General features: G+C 46.6%; 1 protein-coding gene across 1 annotated transcript; it reads right to left on the minus strand.

Annotated features, from left to right (window-relative positions):
* Nucleotides 1-4,398: 4,398 nt before the first annotated feature.
* LOC109548471 (uncharacterized) lies at nucleotides 4,399-17,948 on the minus strand. The gene is made up of 6 exons (XM_073789299.1): nucleotides 17,944-17,948; nucleotides 17,108-17,613; nucleotides 16,446-16,498; nucleotides 15,634-15,739; nucleotides 6,927-7,060; nucleotides 4,399-6,277 (listed from the first exon to the last, which is right to left on the minus strand). The coding sequence occupies exons 1-4, from the start codon at nucleotides 17,946-17,948 to the stop codon at nucleotides 15,653-15,655; spliced, it is 651 nt and encodes a 216-aa protein (XP_073645400.1). The 3' UTR covers nucleotides 4,399-6,277; nucleotides 6,927-7,060; nucleotides 15,634-15,652.
* Nucleotides 17,949-18,079: the final 131 nt, after the last annotated feature.

An 18,079-nucleotide genomic window follows, 5' to 3' on the forward strand; every position in this document is an offset into this window, starting at 1 on the left:
GTATGTAAAATGAGGATAATACTACTACACTTTAGGACTATTATAATAATAACAGCTAACTTTTTAATAAAGCAATTACTAGGTGCAGGAATAACTTAGCACTTGACATGTGTAATTTCATTTAATCCTCACAAAAGCCCTACGAGTTAGATATTATCCTCATTATAACAGATGAGGGAACAGGCTCGGAGAGGTTACATGACACGCTCATGAGGACAAAGTTAGCAAGAGGAAAAGCCAGGATTTGAACTCACATTTGTCTGACCCCAAAGCCTGCACTTCTCACCGTTCTCCTGTAGAAGATAAGTGGGTTACTGTGGGTAAGCCTGCCGTGGGGGAAGAAAACCAGAAGAAACCAGCTGCCTTGTTTCCATCCTAAACGTCAGCTTAGCATTCAAAGAAACTGCCTTGAGCAGTGATGTTGGCCCTTGCTCAGGGCTGCGTCCTGCAGCACAAGGACCTGCAGCTCACCAGCAGCAAGATTTCCTTAAAAAAGCATTTTCGGGCTTCCCTGGTGGCGCAGTGGTTGAGAGTCCGCCTGCCGATGCAGAGGACACGGGTTCGTGCCCCGGTCCAGGAGGATCCCACATGCCGCAGAGTGGCTGGGCCCGTGAGCCATGGCCGCTGAGCCTGCGCGTCCGGAGCCTGTGCTCCGCAACGGTGAGAGGCCCGCGTACCGCAAAAAAAAAAAAAAAAAAAAAAAAGCATTTTCATGGGACATCCCTGGCAGTCCAGTGGTTAAGACTCCGAGCTTCCCCTCTCCTCGCTTCCACTGCAGGGGGCACGGGTTCGATCCCTGGTTGGGGAACTAAGATCCCTCATGCTACGCGGTGAAAAAGCACCTTCACACATCATCCCGTCCCCAAAATATCACTCCGCACAGCATCTGTTCAGCCTCTCCACTCTTCTGTCTCCTCCCAAGCCCTCTTCCTGATTGCCCGTCCCAAAGCCCCATCCCCTTGCCTTTATAAAGTCACCTGCCCTGGTCCTCTCTTTGGCAGATTTTTCTGGGAAGCCACCGCGCTTAAAATCAGGTAGTAGGGCTTCCCTGGTGGCGCAGTGGTTAAGAATGCGCCTGCCAATGCAGGGGACATGGGTTCAAGCCCTGCTCCGGAAAGATCCCACATGCCACGGAGCAACTAAGCCCGTGCGCCACAACTACTGAGCCCGCGTGCCCAGCTACTGAAGCCCACACGCCTAGAGCGCGTGCTCTGCAACAAGAGAAGCCACTGCAATGAGAAGCCCGCGCATCACAACGAAGAGTAGCCCCCGCTCGCCGCAACTAGAGAAAGCCCGCATGCAGCAACAAAGACCCAACGCAGCCAAAAATAAATAAATAGATTAAAAAAAAATCGGGTAGTAAGAATGGAACATGCTTGTGCTTGGCATCTGGACTCAGTGCATATCCAAGGCCAACAGAAAATCCTAATGGCTGAGGGGGCAACCGAGAGGTGATTTAGAGAACTACCTTCCTCAGGGGCCCCCTACCCCGTCCCATCTCCATTTTCCTTCCCCTCCATCAGTACCTCGCGGAGGGAGGAAGAAGGGGAGCTATTTGTCCCTCCCGACTCACCATAGGACCCATTTCTGCACGTTCTGCACCACCCAGATCAATGCCCACCCGACCCTCGGGCCTCTCCAGTCTCCGCGCCCTTTCCTACCTTTGACTCCTGTTGCTTTCATCACCCCTGCCACTCGTCCTGCCTTTGTTGTTACCAAACTTTCCGTGGTGGGTGTCATGTCTCCTTAACTAGGCTGTGTGCTCCTTGAAGGTAGGACCTTGTCCCTTCCACGGAGCCCATGAAGGTGCTGTCTGCACCAGCTGATGGAAGTTGAAATAGATACTAACTAAAGATTGTACAGGGACATGGCTGTGGGATGAGGGTTAAGAGTGTGGTCTCTCTGGGTTTCCCTGGTGGCGCAGTGGTTGAGAGTCCACCTGCCGATGCAGGGGACGCGGGTTCGTGCCCTGGTCCGGGAAGATCCCACATGCCGCGGAGCGTCTGGGCCCGTGAGCCACGGCCACTGAGCCTGCGTGTCCGGAGCCTGTGCTCCACAACGGGAGAGGCCACAACAGTGAGAGGGCCGCGTACCACAAAAAAAAAAAAAAGAAAAAGAATCACATGACAGTTTCCTGAAATGTTCCTTGAGACTGTTCCCTTCTAGAGAACCAACTGGTGGCTGCCCAGGGAGGTTGGGGGTAGGAGATGGAGTGGAAGTTAGGGGTTAGCAGATGCAAACGATTGTACATAGGATGGCTAAACAACAATGTCCTGCTGTAGAGCACAGGGAACTATATTCAATAGCCTGTGATAAACCATAATTGAAAAGAGTATGAACAAGAATGTATATATATGTATAACTGAATCACTTTGCTGTGCAGTAGAAAGTAACACAACATTGTAAACCAACTATACTTCAACAAAATACATTTTTGAAAATACCGTTGTCACCAAACTCTGTGCTTGTTACCACTACCAAAAGAATTTTGGAAAACTGTATACATCCTTGCATATTTTTTAGACCTAAAATTTTTCTTTAGAGTTTAAATGTAATTTTTAAAATTTTAATCAATATTAACTTTAAAAGTAAGACTATTCACTTTTAAATTTTATATAAAAAATAAAGTTTGTAAAAAACCTGCAAAATAATATAATGACTTCTTGTATGCCTTTTCCTAGATTCATTAATTATTAATGTATTAAACTTAAAAAGAAATGTTTTGGGGGGATTGTACTTCCCCAGGGAGGTGGCCAGAGCTGTTCTTGACTTCCTTAAATTTGTTCAGAGAGGCAGCAATAGTACAGTTGTTTAGCTCAAGTGGGGAGTCAGGCAGCCTTGATTTGAATGCTAGTTCTGACATTCGCTCTTAGTTAGCTCTGTGGCCTGGGCAAGTTATTTAATCTCTCTGTACCCCAAAATCTATCTCATATGGTTGTATGAGGACCGAGTGAGTTAATATTATAAAGCACTTACAATGTTACCTGACATATTGTATGTTCAATTTATGTTTATGGTACAAATAAAATGCACCAATAAACAAATATTTATTGTTAGAATAATTAAGCTTCAGAGCATATTAACAAGAAGAAGAGAAGACACTATAATACTAGTAAGTTTCAGGCTTACAAAAGATGTACTTCATGATTGTTGTTAAATGCATTATTTACAGGAGAATCACATAACATTGTTAAAGTTAATCTAGTAAGAACACGGTAGGAATAAACAAATGAGCAGAGAAATGATTGATGATTGACAGCAGGCAGGAGACGTATCCAAATTAAAAAAAAAAAAAGAATGATTTTCCATTATCCAAGAATCTGGGGGCAAAAGTTAATGAAACATTTTTTCTACAGGTCATTAAATGTTTGCAAAAATATAAAACACTAAAGTGCCTCTGATATAGGTTCCTTTTATTTAAAGACATCGTGTTCAGCTGTTGAAAGTAAATGTGAAACTTTTCACTTCCTCCTCCTGGAAGTCATGCAAATATGCAAAGGAGAAAACAGACCCAGACAGGACGGCTGAGCGTGCCAGCTGAGCTCTGGCACGGCTGAGAATAGCCAGGGCACGGGTGCGCCTCACAGCGGATCGGCATCGAATGCCCAGACGCTCTTTAAGAATCATGAATATTTTTAAGACAGATAAGGCAAGGTGCTTGGCCATGTGTCTGTCACCTGCGTGATATAAAGTATGATCACCTTCAGAACTTCACCTGCTTTGTGCTCAAGGGATTCGCCCTCAGGAATCAGGCATCCTTAGACAATTGGGGGTGTATGGAAATGAGTACCATCATCGGGCTTCCTTGGTGGTCCAGTGGTTAAGACTCCACCCTTCTGCTCCTCGGGGCGCGGGTTCCATCCCTGGTCCAGGAAGTTCTGCATGCCTTGAGGTGCAGCCCCTCTGTGACATATCTGAATCCGGAACACCCCAACCTGGGCCAAAGTATCTTTTTATTTTATGTACTCATTTTCTATTAAATTCTTTAAAAAGGTTTTTTTTTAATTGAAGTATAGTTGATTTACAATGTTGTATTGGTTTCAGGTGTACAGCAAAGTGAATCAGTTATACATATACATATATCCACTCTTTTTTAGATTCTTTTCCCATATGGGCCATTACAGAGTACTGAGCTCCCTGTGCTATACAGTAGGTCCTTATTGGTTATCTATTTTATATATAGTAGTTTATATATGTCAGTCCCAATCTCCCAATTTATCCTTCCCCTCCCTTCCCCCTGGTAACCGTAAGTTTGTTTTCTACATCTGTGACTCTATTTCTGTTTTGTAAATAAGTTCATTTTTACCCTTTTTTAGATTCCTCATATAAGAGATATCATATGATAGTGGTCTTTCTCTGTCTGACTTGCTTCACTCAGTATGACAATCTCTAGGTCCATCCACGAAATATCTTCTTTTTATTAATTTCATATTGTGCCCATAAGAAAAATACATACATGACAGAGAAGACATGAAGATGTGTCACAGGCTTGCGGTGATTCGATTAAAGGAGGATTCATCAAAACTGACATTTTGGTGGCTTTTTTTTGGGGCCACAAAGTTTTTGCATTCCAAGCATTGATAATAATTAACAATAATTCCTAACAAAATCCAGGAGCGGGGAGAGGCTGAGGCACACCTGAAGCGTCTCACGTGGCATGGATTAAACACCTTCCCTCTCCATTAGACAAAATTATTTTCAGCAATAATCATAAAAAGAAATGATGACATTTCATGTTTGTCCTGAGTCAACAAAAAAAGTCTAACCTGTAATTTGCCCTCCTTTTCACGGTTTAAAATTTTTTAACGCACATAAAAAGTCCAAGTAGGGCTTCCCTGGTGGTGCAGTGGTTGAGAGTCCGCCTGCCGATGCAGGGGACACGGGTTCGTGCCCCGGTCCGGGAGGATCCCACATGTCGCGGAGTGGCTGGGCCCGTGAGCCATGGCCGCTGAGCCTGCGCATCCGGAGCCTGTGCTCCACAACGGGAGAGGCCACAACAGCGAGAGGCCCGCATACCACAAAAAAAAAATTAAAAAGTCCAAGTAGACAGAGGTAAATAACTCAATTCATTTCTTTTGTCTTTATAGTCAAGGTGCCGTCATGGTTTCCTTTGGTTCTACTGTTTGAACACAGATACGTGTTGCAGAGATGGAGGTGCTGACCTAGCGTGAAGGGAGCTCAGATGATTCCGAAGGAGGGAATCCTCATAAACTCACTCTGGAAAGGGGTCCATGGGGCTGAGGTGGTGGGTGTCCGGGGCCCACTGTATAACTGGCGTTTTCAGGATTAAATTCTATGTTGAATATAATGTTTTTTAAAGGTTAAATTACACAGATAGGCCAATGTGAAGTTTACATATCTATTATTGAAAGCCATTGGAACCCACAACATTTGTGTAGATTCAGAACTTAGACCAACAAAATATTTTTTCAGGGAGGAATATGTTATCAATGAGGTTGTTTATTTTATTTTTTTAAGACATTTTCCCCCAATATTTATTTATTTATTTATTTGTTTTTATTTGGTTGCACCGGGTCTTAGTTGTGGCAGGCAGGCTCCTTAGTTGTGGCAGGCAGGCTCCTTAGTTGCGGCTTGCTGGCTCCTTAGTTGTGGCTCACAGGCTCCTTAGTTGTGGCATGCAAACTCTTCATTGCGGCATGCATGTGGGATGTAGTTCCCTGACCAGGGATTGAACCCGGGCCCCCCTGCACTGACAGCATGGAGCCTTAACCACTGCGGCACCAGGGAAGTCCCTACTGAGGTTGTTTGGAATCGCCCCGAGGTGATAATACAGAGCAGCCCATTTGGGGGACGGTTAATGTTTTAAAATTCTCTATGGACGATGCAGCCTATTGCCCGCCCACAGTGGTGGTTGCAGGGTCGGGGGGAGTCCCACTACCCTCCTCTTGCACACGGTTGATAAGAGGCTCACCTTTCCTTTATAAGGTGGCAGAACAGTCAACAGCCAGGTGGGACAGAGACCCAGCGGATACCTTGAGTGCAGGCAGGAAGAAGGTGACAGAGAGTTTGAGTTGGTGGCAATCGATTCTCTTCCAATGGTGTGTTGAGTACTCCTTGGACCGAGGCAGAGGGACTTGCCCTCAGGCTGGCAGAGGGGGAAGGAGCCTGGGCTCTGGAGGACTCCATGGAGAGCGCCCTGATTTCACCGATGCGAGAAATAAGATTCCACTTTTCATGGGGTTTCTGACACTTCCAGCAGTCAGGGAAGGTCCCGAGATTTCAGGGGCCTGAGATCTAAAGGATGAATAGGTGTTTTCTGAGTAAAAAGAAGAGGGAAGAAAATTTCATGGAGCTGGAAGCTCAGATAGGAAAGTCAAGAGCCAAGAGCCAGGACTTCCCTGGTGGCGCCGTGGTTAGGAATCCACCTGCCAATGCAGGGGACACGGGTTCGAGCTCTGGTCCGGGAAGATCCCACATGCCGTGGAGGAACTAAGCCCGTGTGCCACAGCTACTGAAGCCCGCACGCCACAACTGCTGAAGCCCATGTGCCCTAGAGCCCGTGCTCCGCAACGAGAGAAGTCACTGCAATGAGAAGCCCACGCACTGCAACGACGAAGAGTAGCCCCCGCCCGCCACAACTAGAGAAAGCCCGCGCACAGCAACGAATACCCAACGCAGCCAAAAATAAAATTAAATTTAAAAAAAAGAAAAAAAGAAGAGCCAAGAGCCAGCGTGGTGAGTTTGAGGAAGGGAAATAAGCCCAGGTTCGAGCAGGAACTCCAGAAGAATGGCTAATGATTCATCTGGGTTTGTTGGCCTGGCCCAGTGCCATGGTCTGGGAGCTCTGTGTTCTAGGAGGTTTTCAGAGACCAATCCAGAAATCCAGGGCCCTGCCCTCCCAGGGTTGCCCTGGGCAACCTCTGTCAGTAAAGAATCCTGTTTACTACCTTGTGACTCATACTCACCTGTGGTTTCTATAGTTGCCACCAACAATGAAGCATAAATCCATTCCTGGAGGGTGGGGTCCGCAGGGTGAGGCCGTCCTCTTCCTTCTCTGGCTCAGAACCTGGCAGAGTTTCCCAGACTATAGCAGAGGGCACTGGGGGAGAGAGAGTTTGTCTACTGAATCTCAGGTGTGGGTTTCCTTGGGAGGGGAAGGAGCTGAGTGGGGTAGAGGGACAGATCTCTGCAGTCGGGCCTGGGGGTACACACAGTGCAGCCCCCAAGCTGATCAGAAGCTCCCTCTCTCTAGATAATTATGGGGAGAGCCCAAGAGATGGAGAGAGAGAGAGAGAGAGAGAGAGAGAGACAGCACGAGCCTCTGGTACAGAAAAGTTACAGCAAGACTCAGGGGACCCAGGCACTTTCTTCACCAGAGACAAATGGGGTTTGGTCCCCAGGGTGGTGGTGGGGTGATAGGCCAGATTCAGAAATGCAAAGCTGGGGTCGGTGGGTGGGGCATGGGGACGTACACAAAGGAACCAGAAGCAAGGAAGCCACAGGGACAGACAGTCTTTTTAAAAGACCATCTCAGGGAGATGCAAGAGGGAGGAGATTTGGGTATATGTGTACATATAGCCGATTCACTTTGTTATAAAGCAGAAACTAACACACCATTGTAAAGCAATTATACTCCAATAAAGATGTTAAAAAAATAAATAAATAAAAGACCATCTCATATGTATAACTGATTCACTTTGCTGTACACCTGAAACTAACACAACATTGTAAATCAATTAGACTCCAATTAAAAAAAAAAAAACCCCATCTCATCCCATACGTTTGCACAAGGTCTTACAGGTCACAAAGCACCTGTGCGTCTACTTTCTCATTTGGTTTTTACAGAAGCCACGTGAGGAAAAGCCAGAGCAGGGAATACCATCTATCCTACAACCGGGAGACTAAGGCTTATCGAAGCTGACTAACACAGTCAAGGTCAGAAGCAAGACGAGAATCTAGACCTCCTGGCTCACAGTCCAGTGCCCTTTCCACTAAACCAACGTTTTTCACACTTCGGCATCTACAGACTGTTTTAGTGGGTGTCTGTTACACACAAAGTACTAGAATTTTTGATACATTTAAAAAATTATCACAAATGTTAAAATAGCATAATGAAACATTTATTTTAAAAAGTAATAAATCAGGGACTTCCCTGGTGGCGAAGTGGTTAAGAATCCGCCTGCCAATGCAGGGGACACGGGTTCGAGCCCTGGTCTGGGAAGATCCCACATGCTGCGGAGCAACTAAGCCCATGTGCCACAACTACTGAGTTTGCACTCTAGAGCCCGCGAGCCACAGCTACTGAGCCTGCGTGTCACAACTACTGAGCCCGTGTGCCTAGAGCCCGTGCTCCGCAACAAGAGAAGCCACCACAATAAGAAGCCTGCGCACCGCAACGAAGAGTAGCCCCCGCTCGCCGCAACTAGAGAAAGCCCGCGCGCAGCAACGAAGACCCACGCAGCCAAAAATAAATAAATAAATAAACTTATTTAAAAAACGAAGTAATAAATCAACGAGAAAGATATATGTGTAACCTTCACTAGGGTATTTATATTGAGCTTGATATCAGAGAGTTTGAGTCATGGCTCAGGTTTGAGTCACAGCCAGACAGTTTTTTTCTTTTTTTTTTTTCCTGTTTCCACTAAATTAGGACCAGTTAAGGAGCGTCACTGAGTGCTTCATGAGACAGTCCTGGATAACAGATGAAACTTATACTCAACTGTGCAGAGCATTCTCAGGGAAGGTGGTTTGCTGAATGATCAGAATCCAAACGTGCAATTTGGAAGACTGACCATTCTCACCTGGGAGGTCGGTCAGTTGGATTCCTTATCCAGTCTTTGGCTTGGTTCAGCTTCGGAAAGTACTTCTTGTTCTGATGTAGAATTACAAGCTGTGTGTGTGTGTGTGTGTGTGTGTGTGTGTGTGTTAAAATATCCACAGCACAAAGTTTTTTTTATCAAAGTGGTTTTAAAATATGCCCAATTATATGTTTTTAATTTCTTTTTCAAAGAAATCAAATGTTGGGACATAGTAAAACTTTGATGATGCAACTGTGCCAGAGTTCTAGCTTTAAGAAATCCTGGTATTTTATGTCCAGCGTCACAACTGTGAACTTTTGGTTCTGGGTGATAGATTCTGACACATCACTAAGATATACGACTTGAGCAAACCACGTGCGTTTGGAAGAATGCTCTTTATCGGCACTATCAGTCACGAAGTGTCATCCCGCGTTTCAAAATCTCACGTAATGAAAAGGAAAACGTAAAACTATCTTAATTTCCAGACGACATGGTCTTATATATTAAAAGAAACCCTAAAGAATTTACGAAAACAAAAAACCCCACCACAATAACAACAAAAAACAAACAAAAAAAACACCCCAACCCTGATTAGAGCTAATAAATAAGTTCAGTAAAGTTGAAGGATATAAGATCAACATAAAAAATCAGCTTCATTTCTATGTACTAGCAGTGAACAATCTGAAAGTGAAATTAAGAAGACAATTCCATTTATAATACCATCAAAAAGAATAAAATACTTAGGAATAAACTGAACCAGAGAAGTGCAAGACTTGTATACTATGAAACACTTCTGAAAGAAATTAAAGAAGGTTTAAATAAATCTAAAGACATCCGTGTTCACTGTCTGGAAAATTTAAGATCTGCCATCTGTTAAGATGGCAATATTTGCTGAACTGACCTACAGATTCACTGAAATCCCTATTAGTACTGCTTTTTTTTTTTTCCAGAAATGGACAAGCGAATCCTAAATTTCATATAGAATTGCAAGGGACCAAGAATAACCAGTACAATCTTGAAAAGACAAGAGTAAAGTGGAAGGACTCATTTACCAATTTCAAAACTTACTACAAAGCTATAGTAATCAAGACAGTGTGGTATTAGTATAAGGATAGCCATAGATCAATGGGATAGAATTGAGAGTCCAGAAATAAACCCATATGTTTATGGTCAATCAATTTTTGAGAAGGGTGCCAAGACCATTAAATGGGGAAAGAATAGCTTTTTCAACAAAGGATGCTGGGACAACTCAATATCCACATGCAAAAGAATGAATTTGAACCATTACTTCATACCATATACAAAACTTAACTCAAAATAGATCAAAGACCTAAATGTAAGAGCTAAAACTTAGCATTTAGAAGTAAACATATGTGAAAGTCTGTGTGACCTTGGATTAGGCAGTAGATTTTTAGAAATGATAACAAAAGCACAAGCAGTCAAGGAGAAGAAACCAGATAAACTGGACTTCATCAAAAATAAAATTTTTGTGGGCTTCCCTGGTGGCGCAGTGGTTGAGAGTCCGCCTGCCGATGCAGGGGATGCGGGTTTGTGCCCCAGTCCGGGAAGATCCCACATGCCGCGGAGCGGCTGGGCCCGTGAGCCATGGTCGCTGAGCCTGCGCGTCCAGAGCCTGTGCTCCGCAACGGGAGAGGCCACAACAGTGAGAGGCCCGTGTACCACACACACACACACAAAAACTTTTGTGAATCAGAGAATTCCCTGGCGGTCCAGTGGTTAGGACTCTACACTTTCACTGCTGAGGGTGCATGTTCAACCCCTGGTCAGGGAACTGCAAGCCATGTGGTATAGCCAATAAATAAATAAATAAATAAAACTAAGCCAAGAATAAAAAATAAAATAAAATAAAACTTTTGTGGGTCAAAGAACACTAACAAGAAAGTGAAAATACAACCCACAGAATGGGAGAAAATATTTGCAAATCATATATCTGATAAGGGGGCTAGTGTCCAGAGTATATAAAGGATTCTTACAACTCAACAAGAAAAAGACAACCCAGTTAAAAAATGGGCAAATGGTTTGAATAGATATTTCTCCAAAGAAGATATACAAATGGCCAAAAATCACATGAAAAGATGTTTTTAACTTCTTTAGTTACTAGGGGAATGTAAATCAGAACCACAAGGAGATGCTACTTCACATCCCCTGGGACAGTTGTAACAACAACAACGACAAGTGTGGGCGGGCACGTAGAAAAAGTGGAATCTTCATACATCGCGGCTGGGAATGTAAAACGTTTCGGCTGCTGTGGAAAGCTGTTTCGCAGTTTCGCAAAAGGTAAAACATAAAATTACCACAGGACTCAGCAATTTCATTCCTGGGAGAACTGAAAACATACGTTCACACGCAAGCTTGTACATGAATGTTCATGGGAGCATTATTCAAAATAGCCAAAAAACAGAGACAATCCAATGTCCATCAACTGATGAATAGATAAACAAAGTGGGGTCTATCCATGCAGTGGAATATTACTCAGCCGTGAAGAGGAGTGAAGTACTATTACGTGCTATGACACGGATGAACCTCGAAAGCAGGGTGCCAAGTGAAACAAGCCAGTCACAAAAGGCCACAGAGTGTATGATGCCATTTATATGAAATGTCTAGAACAGGTAAAGCCATAGAGACAGAAAGTAGATTAGCAGTTGCCAGTGGTTGGGGGAGGCTGGGAATCTGGATTAAGGGCTAGTAGGTATGGGGTTTCTTTCTGGGGTGATAAGAATGTTCTGGAAGTAGATAGTGGTGCTGGTTGCACGAATAGTGAATATACTAAAAGTCACTGAAGTGTACACTTTTAAATGGTGAATTATTATTTTTTAAATAAATTTATTTATTTATTTTGGGCTGCATTGGGTCATCGATGCTGCACGCAGGCTTTCTCTAGTTGTGGTGAGCGGGGGCTACTCTTCGTTGAGGTGCACGGGCTTCTCATTGCAGTGGCTTCTCTTTTTGTGGAGCATGGGCTCTAGTCTTGCGGGCTTCAGTAGTTGCGGCACGTCGGCTCAGTAGTTGTGCCTCGTGGGCTCTAGAGCGCAGGCTCAGTAGTTGTGGCACATGGGCTTAGTTGCTCCGTGGCACGTGGGATCTTCCTGGGCCAGGGCTCAAACCCGTGTCCCCTGCATTGGCAGGCGGATTCTTAACCACTGGGCCACCAGCGAAGCCCTAAAATGGTGAATTTTATGTTATGTGAATTATATCTCAATAAAATGCTAAAACAAAACAAGACTCATGTGAACTACTTTGCCCTCCAGCATCCGTGTACTTCTTAGGGGTTGCAGGTAGGAAGCGTTCTTGTACTTGCTGCCTATTTCTGTGACCACGTTGAAAAGAATGTGTCCTTAGTGACTGCTGTTTGACTCATGGTGAAAATGTTTTCTATTTCCTTCAACACTGAATTGGGTTCAGGACACGTATTGAGGGCTGTCAGTGGTTCTCCGTGAATTAAACAGTGCTGGAACTGGAATTCATATGATGGTAATAATAATAACTCACCTTCACTGAGTGCTTTCTATTCAGTATATGCCAGACATTGCCCTAAGTGCTTTATAGGTAGGTCTTCACTAATCTTTACCACAGCTGTATGAAACAGGCATTGTTATTACTGTTATCAACATCATTCCCAATTTTCAGAGGGAAACTGAGGCTCAGGGTTAGACAACCTCCTTTATTAGAATTTAGACCTCCTGCCTTCTTGCTGCCAAAGCCAGTGCTTCATCTGTCCTGATCCCAGTGTGTCTTTTTCATTTACCAAATAATCTCTAAGAAGACAAAGTATTTTTCTCTTGCAGTAGAGAATTTTAGAGATAAGCGGAACAGAAACTCATTGACTACTTTGCCATCATATGTGTTCCCCCTTCTGAAAGCCATTGCACCGTCTGGATATGAGGATTTTCACCAGCCACAAAGAGAACTGAACGCTGACATCCGTACCCGATGATGATTGATCTTGAACCTAGTTTGTCACTGTTCTCTGACATCCAGCAGTGGCGATAAAACTGCTTCCTAAGTATCTATGTCACTAACTTCACAACGGGTTTGTCTGTCTTCTCTGTTGTGTGTCTTGTACTCGTGTTTGCTCTGAAGAGTGAGGGCAACTTGGAGTGATGTGCTACACTCCTGGGCCCTTTCTCTCTATCGCAAACTTAAATTTTTATTCTGGGAAATGCTATATTGAAGTTATTCTGGAAAAATCAGTAGGCTCTAACTATGAGCGATACACAAGCTTTAATGACTTTGAACCTCGCTTTGACCTCGATTTAGAGCTGATAATGCCCTGGGGACAGGGGTGAATGACTAGTCAATAAAATCCAGTTTCCAGAGAATGTTTGTGGTAGTTCCTATTTGCAGTTTCTTTTTTCTTACTGTGCAAAATCATCACTCACATTTTCCTTCATCCCAGCACCTTTAGACATATTATATCCCCACTGAAACCCAGTTCACGGTTTATGAATGGCATTGTTCTGAGTTGTCAGGTCCCTATTACCACCTTAATTGCTACATTTACACATCAAGGAAGCACTTTTGAGCCATTCATGCGTTTTTCTAATTGGGGGATAACACAGCACAACAGCATGAACATATAAAGCACAGTTTAAAAGGTAAACAAAAACATGCATACGACAGGAAAATGATTCACCAGAGTCCCCTGTCCCCCTTAATTAAATCTTTAAGAATCTGAAATCTTTGGGATTGTAATAATTATTAATATAATGAGACACTGTGACAGCTGTAATCAATGCCACATTTCGAATTTGTGAAAAGTGGAGAACTAAGGTGCTTATTACTTTTTTCCCTGAAACTACCAGTCTACCTGAGGGCCCAGTGATACAACTTTTCTTGGAAACATTTCAAGCCTCCAAGAGTTGTTGTTTTTTTACAAAAATTAATTAATTAATTTATTTTTGGCTGCGTTGGGTCTTTGTTGCTGCGCGTGGGCTTTCTCTAGTTGCAGCGAGCGGGGGCTACTCTTCGTGGCGGTGCTCGGGCTTCTCACTGCGGTGGCTTCTTTTGTTGCGGAGCACAGGCTCTAGGCACGTGGGCTTCAGTAGTTGTGGCGCGCAGGCTCAGTAGTCGTGGCGCACAGGCTTAGTTGCTCCGCCACATGTGGGATCTTCCCGGACCAGGGCTCGAACCCGTGTCCCCTGCACTGGTAGGCGTTTCTTAACCACTGCGCCACCAGGGAAGTCCTCCAAGAGTTTTTGTTTTTGTTTGGTTTTTTTTGGCTGCGCCACACCAGATGCGGGATCTTGGTTCCTGGATCAGGGATCGAGCACGCGCTCCCTGCAGTGGAAGCACGGAGTCTTAACCACTGGACTGCCAGGGAAGTCCCTCAGTGCTCCAAGAGACTTTAAATTCCTAAGAGATGGGATGCGGGAGAAGAAGTGTGGACAGAGGCCAGCCGAGGTGCTGAGGGTAGGCTCGGAGCAGGGACTCGGAATCCTGCATTTCTCCCCCGGCCTGGGAATCCTAGGCAACAATTCTATCCCACCGCCAGGCGACGCTGTAGAACCAGGGATGGCAGCCCTGGACCTGCGGGGCTGCTTTAGTTATTCCCCAGGCATTCTTGACCGCTAACACTTTGCTTTGTTTTTCTCCCTTATATTCAGGTTCTTAACCTGGTGACTCTGGTCAGGCTTCTGATGGTCAGTGAACACCTAGAATTTATGTGTAAAATATGTGTTTAGCTTCATTTTTCTATCTAGAGGGAGGTTTTATAGTTTTGATCAGACTCAAGGTAACAGTATCCCCTTGAGAGAGTAGAATGCAATGACGTTAGGCACTAATACGCTGACATCTATCGGTGGCGAGCACTTGTTATATATAATTTAACACAATAATCCTCAAAATTACCTTGCAAGATATCCCCACTTTACAGAAAACAAAACCCCAAAACCCCTGAAGTTCACACAGCGAATGACACACAGCTAATAAGTGATGAGGCTGGGATTTAACTCCAAGAACGCCTGCTTCTCCCTGTGCTGTTGCTACACCGAGAAAAAAAGCCAGAGACTCACTCGTTCATCAGCAAAGATGTAGGAGGGACTGCGTGTGTGTCCAGCACCCTGTACTGGGTGCTGGGGTAGAGGGGGATCCGGACAGCTCTGCTTCCTGCCTTCTTGGGGCTTAGTGCCTGGAGGTGATGGCAGCAATGGTGGCCATGTCAGCAGAAAACAGGCAGTAAACAAATAAGTCTGTAATTGCAAACTGAGAAAAGTGCTCTGAAGAAGTAAAGGGGACAGCGACATAGAAACATGGGGAAATCTACAGATAGTTTGGCCAGGGAAAACCTGAGCATGTTAGCTCAGAGTAAAGGGTGGGGGTTGCCATGGGAAAAGGTGGAGACAGAGCCTTCCGGGGGGGACGAGCCTGGTGTGGGTACGCAGAGGCAGCTGGTGCGGCTGAACAGGGGGACCCAGAGCAGAGGTGAGGGTGACAGAGGAGTAGAAGTCATCGGGGCTTTCTACACCAAGTCAGGAATTCAGATCCTATTCTCATAATAGGAAGCCATTCTAGGGTTTAAAGCAGGAGAGAAATGCCAGCTAATTTATGTTTTTCTTATTTTTAATTGTAAAAGAACCCCAACACGATGCCAAATTTACCATCTTAACCATTTTTTTAGGTTTACAGTTCAGTAGTGTTAAGTACATTCACATTGTTGTGCAATCAATTTCCAGAACCCTTTTCATTTTGTAAAACTAAAATTCTGTACCCATCAAACAACAACTTCCCATGTCCATCCCCCGGCCCCGCATTCCCTGGCAACCACCGTTCCACTTCTTTCTGTCTCTGTGGATTTGACCACAGTAGGGACCTCATGGAAGTGGAATCGTATACTATATGTGTGTGACTGACTTACTTCACTTAACATAAGGTCCTCAAGGTTCCTCTGTGTTGTAGCATGAATCAAAAGGCCCAGGATCAGAGGCCGTGGTGATGGATGGTTCCTCCCACGGGGCTGCTGCCTGGCAGAGCGAGAGCAGAGTCACGGGGACAGCAGGCATTGAGCCAGGAGCCGAGTCTTCAGGGAAGGAGGGGAAGTGGCCAAGAGGCCAGAGGACAACAGCAAGAAGGGGCACCAGGAGGAAGGGGAACGGGAGCTAAAGCTGATCGCCCAGATTCTTCAAGGAGGTTTATACAGGGGTGGCAGGGGTGGTGATGGGACGACACTTCTAGAAGCAGCCATGAGGAACCAGGAGGATGCAAACCTCACTTACTGCCCCTCAGGTATGTAGGGAATGTGAGAATAAAATCAAGGCTAGGTTTGGGGAACACTTTTCTGACCCGGACAGGGTATGAAGCATGAAGACGGGTAGCGAAAGGAGCCCTAGGAGGCGTCTTTCCTTCTGGGAGAGGTTTGGGAGAAGAACTGACCCCTCCACCACCCTTCATTTCCTGTCTCCCCATTTTTGGGGGGCGGAGTCTTAATCACTGGACCACCAGGGAAGTCCCTCTCTCCATCTCCTTGAGGCCTGTTGGGACTGCCTGGCCTCTTTGGCGGAGAGGTTTCATTTATCTATGGAGCTCCAAGAAATGTAGACACTCACTCTTCTAGGCACTGGAGAGACAGCGGTGAATAAAACAGAGGAAAAGAAATCCCGGCCCCACAGAGCTGGCTTCCCAGCAGGGTGGGTTCTCCTGCAAAAGCATCCAGCAGGGTAACTTACTCACCGGTGCTGGAATCTGGATGTGGGCTGAGTTCCACCGTGAGTCACATGGGTTGCCTGCAGGAAGAGAGAGGGGAGATGACATTGAGAAAATGGAAAGAGCCCCAGGGCTTGGGGACCGAGGCCTGGGTCCCAGCAACCTTGAACGAGTCACACAACGATGGAGCCTGCGCTCTACAGCCCGTGAACCACAACTACTGAGCCCATGTGCCACAACTACTGAAGCCCAAGCGCCTAGAGCCTGCGCACCGCAACGAAGAGTAGCCCCCGCTCTCGGAAACTAGAGAAAGCCCGCGCGCAGCAACGAAGACCCAACGCAGCCAAAAATAAATATTTTTTAAAAAACTGTCATTACATCATGACTTAAGCCTTCATTTCTTTATCTGAGAATGGGTGCATAATGGCAACTGCCTCCCCCAGGGTGGCTGTGAGTATGAATTAAATGCATAAACTAAGCATAGAAGGCTTCCGGAGCTCCTCAGCTCAGAAGGTGGAGACGCGTAGGGGTGAGGAGGGCGGGGCCACGAGGCGGGGGGCGGGGAGGGGGCGGGGCGCAGAGCGCTGGGAGGGGCAGCGGGGAGTCAGGGCGGCCGCCAGGGGGAGCCACAGGGCGGCGGGGGCGGTGGGGGTAGAGGGAGCGGGTCCCGGGGGAGGCGGGTGACTCACGGCGGCGGGAAGGAAGATGAGTCAGCCGTCCTCTGGCTTCCCGCGCCCGCCGCGCCCCGGCCGCCGCCCGCAGCTGACCCTCGGGAGGGCCCCAGAGGGCGCCACCCTGCCGCCGGCCGGGCCCGGGCTTCCCCAAAGCGGGGGCGCGCTGGGCCCAGCGCTCGGCGTTTTCTCCTTCGGGGCCGGGGCTTCGGGAGGAGACTTCGTGCGCGTCTGGGCCCGGGCGCGCCCAGGCTGATCCAAGGGCGGCGGGTGCCAGCTCGGGAGACGGCGGAGGCGCTGCCCGGGGGCCCGCGCTGGGCGGTGGCACTTCCTGCGGGCGGGGGTATGGGGAGGGGCGTGGTTGCCTGGAGAACTGCTCCCAAAAAGGCGGCCGGGCCCTCTGGGATGCTCCGCGTGCCGGGTGGGCTGCGGGCGGCGCGGAGAAACTCGCCCTCACGCCAAAGCCACACGCAGAAAGCCGGCTCTGGACCTTGGCGTGCCGTCTGTTTTCGCCTCTTCCCAGACTAAGTCAGAAGGAAGAGGAACCCTAGTCCTGGCTGCAGGTTGACAGGTGCCCGGTGTCCAGAGAGGGTCTGGCTCAGCACCTCCGGGGTCAAAGATGCCCGAGGCCTTGCGGAGCCTGGGCCCTGGCTTCGCGTGGGAGATCCGGCCCAGGCAGGAAGGTGATTTGTCCAAAGGCCTCAGAGAGGAGGCCGAGGTCCTGGGTCTGGACCTCCTGCTCACCAGGCCACGGAAAGTGCTTAAAATAGTTCCTGGCGCATAGTCAGTCGTAATGTATAATAAATAATATATGTATATATGTGTCTCATAGCTCATCTTCATGGGGCGCTTACTGCATGCCCGGTATTGTTGCAAGTGTTCTTCATGGATGAATTGTTTGATTCTCACCACCGCACTAAGATATAGATACTATTCGTATCACCATATGGCAGCTGAGGAAACATGCTCAGAGAAGTTAGGTAACCTGCC

This window comes from Tursiops truncatus, chromosome 11, assembly GCF_011762595.2.
Source record: "Tursiops truncatus isolate mTurTru1 chromosome 11, mTurTru1.mat.Y, whole genome shotgun sequence".
NCBI classification, from domain to species: Eukaryota; Metazoa; Chordata; class Mammalia; order Artiodactyla; family Delphinidae; genus Tursiops; species Tursiops truncatus.

Excerpts from the sequence above, each read along its gene's own strand:
- LOC109548471 (XM_073789299.1), bottom strand. Across the intron at positions 16,499-17,107 it reads TCATCTTCCTTCCCGCCGCC|GCAACCCATGTGACTCACGG; the intron begins GTGAGTCACCCG and ends CTCTTCCTGCAG. Across the intron at positions 15,740-16,445 it reads ACATCCAGATTCCAGCACCG|GCAGCAGCCCCGTGGGAGGA; the intron begins GTGAGTAAGTTA and ends TCGCTCTGCCAG.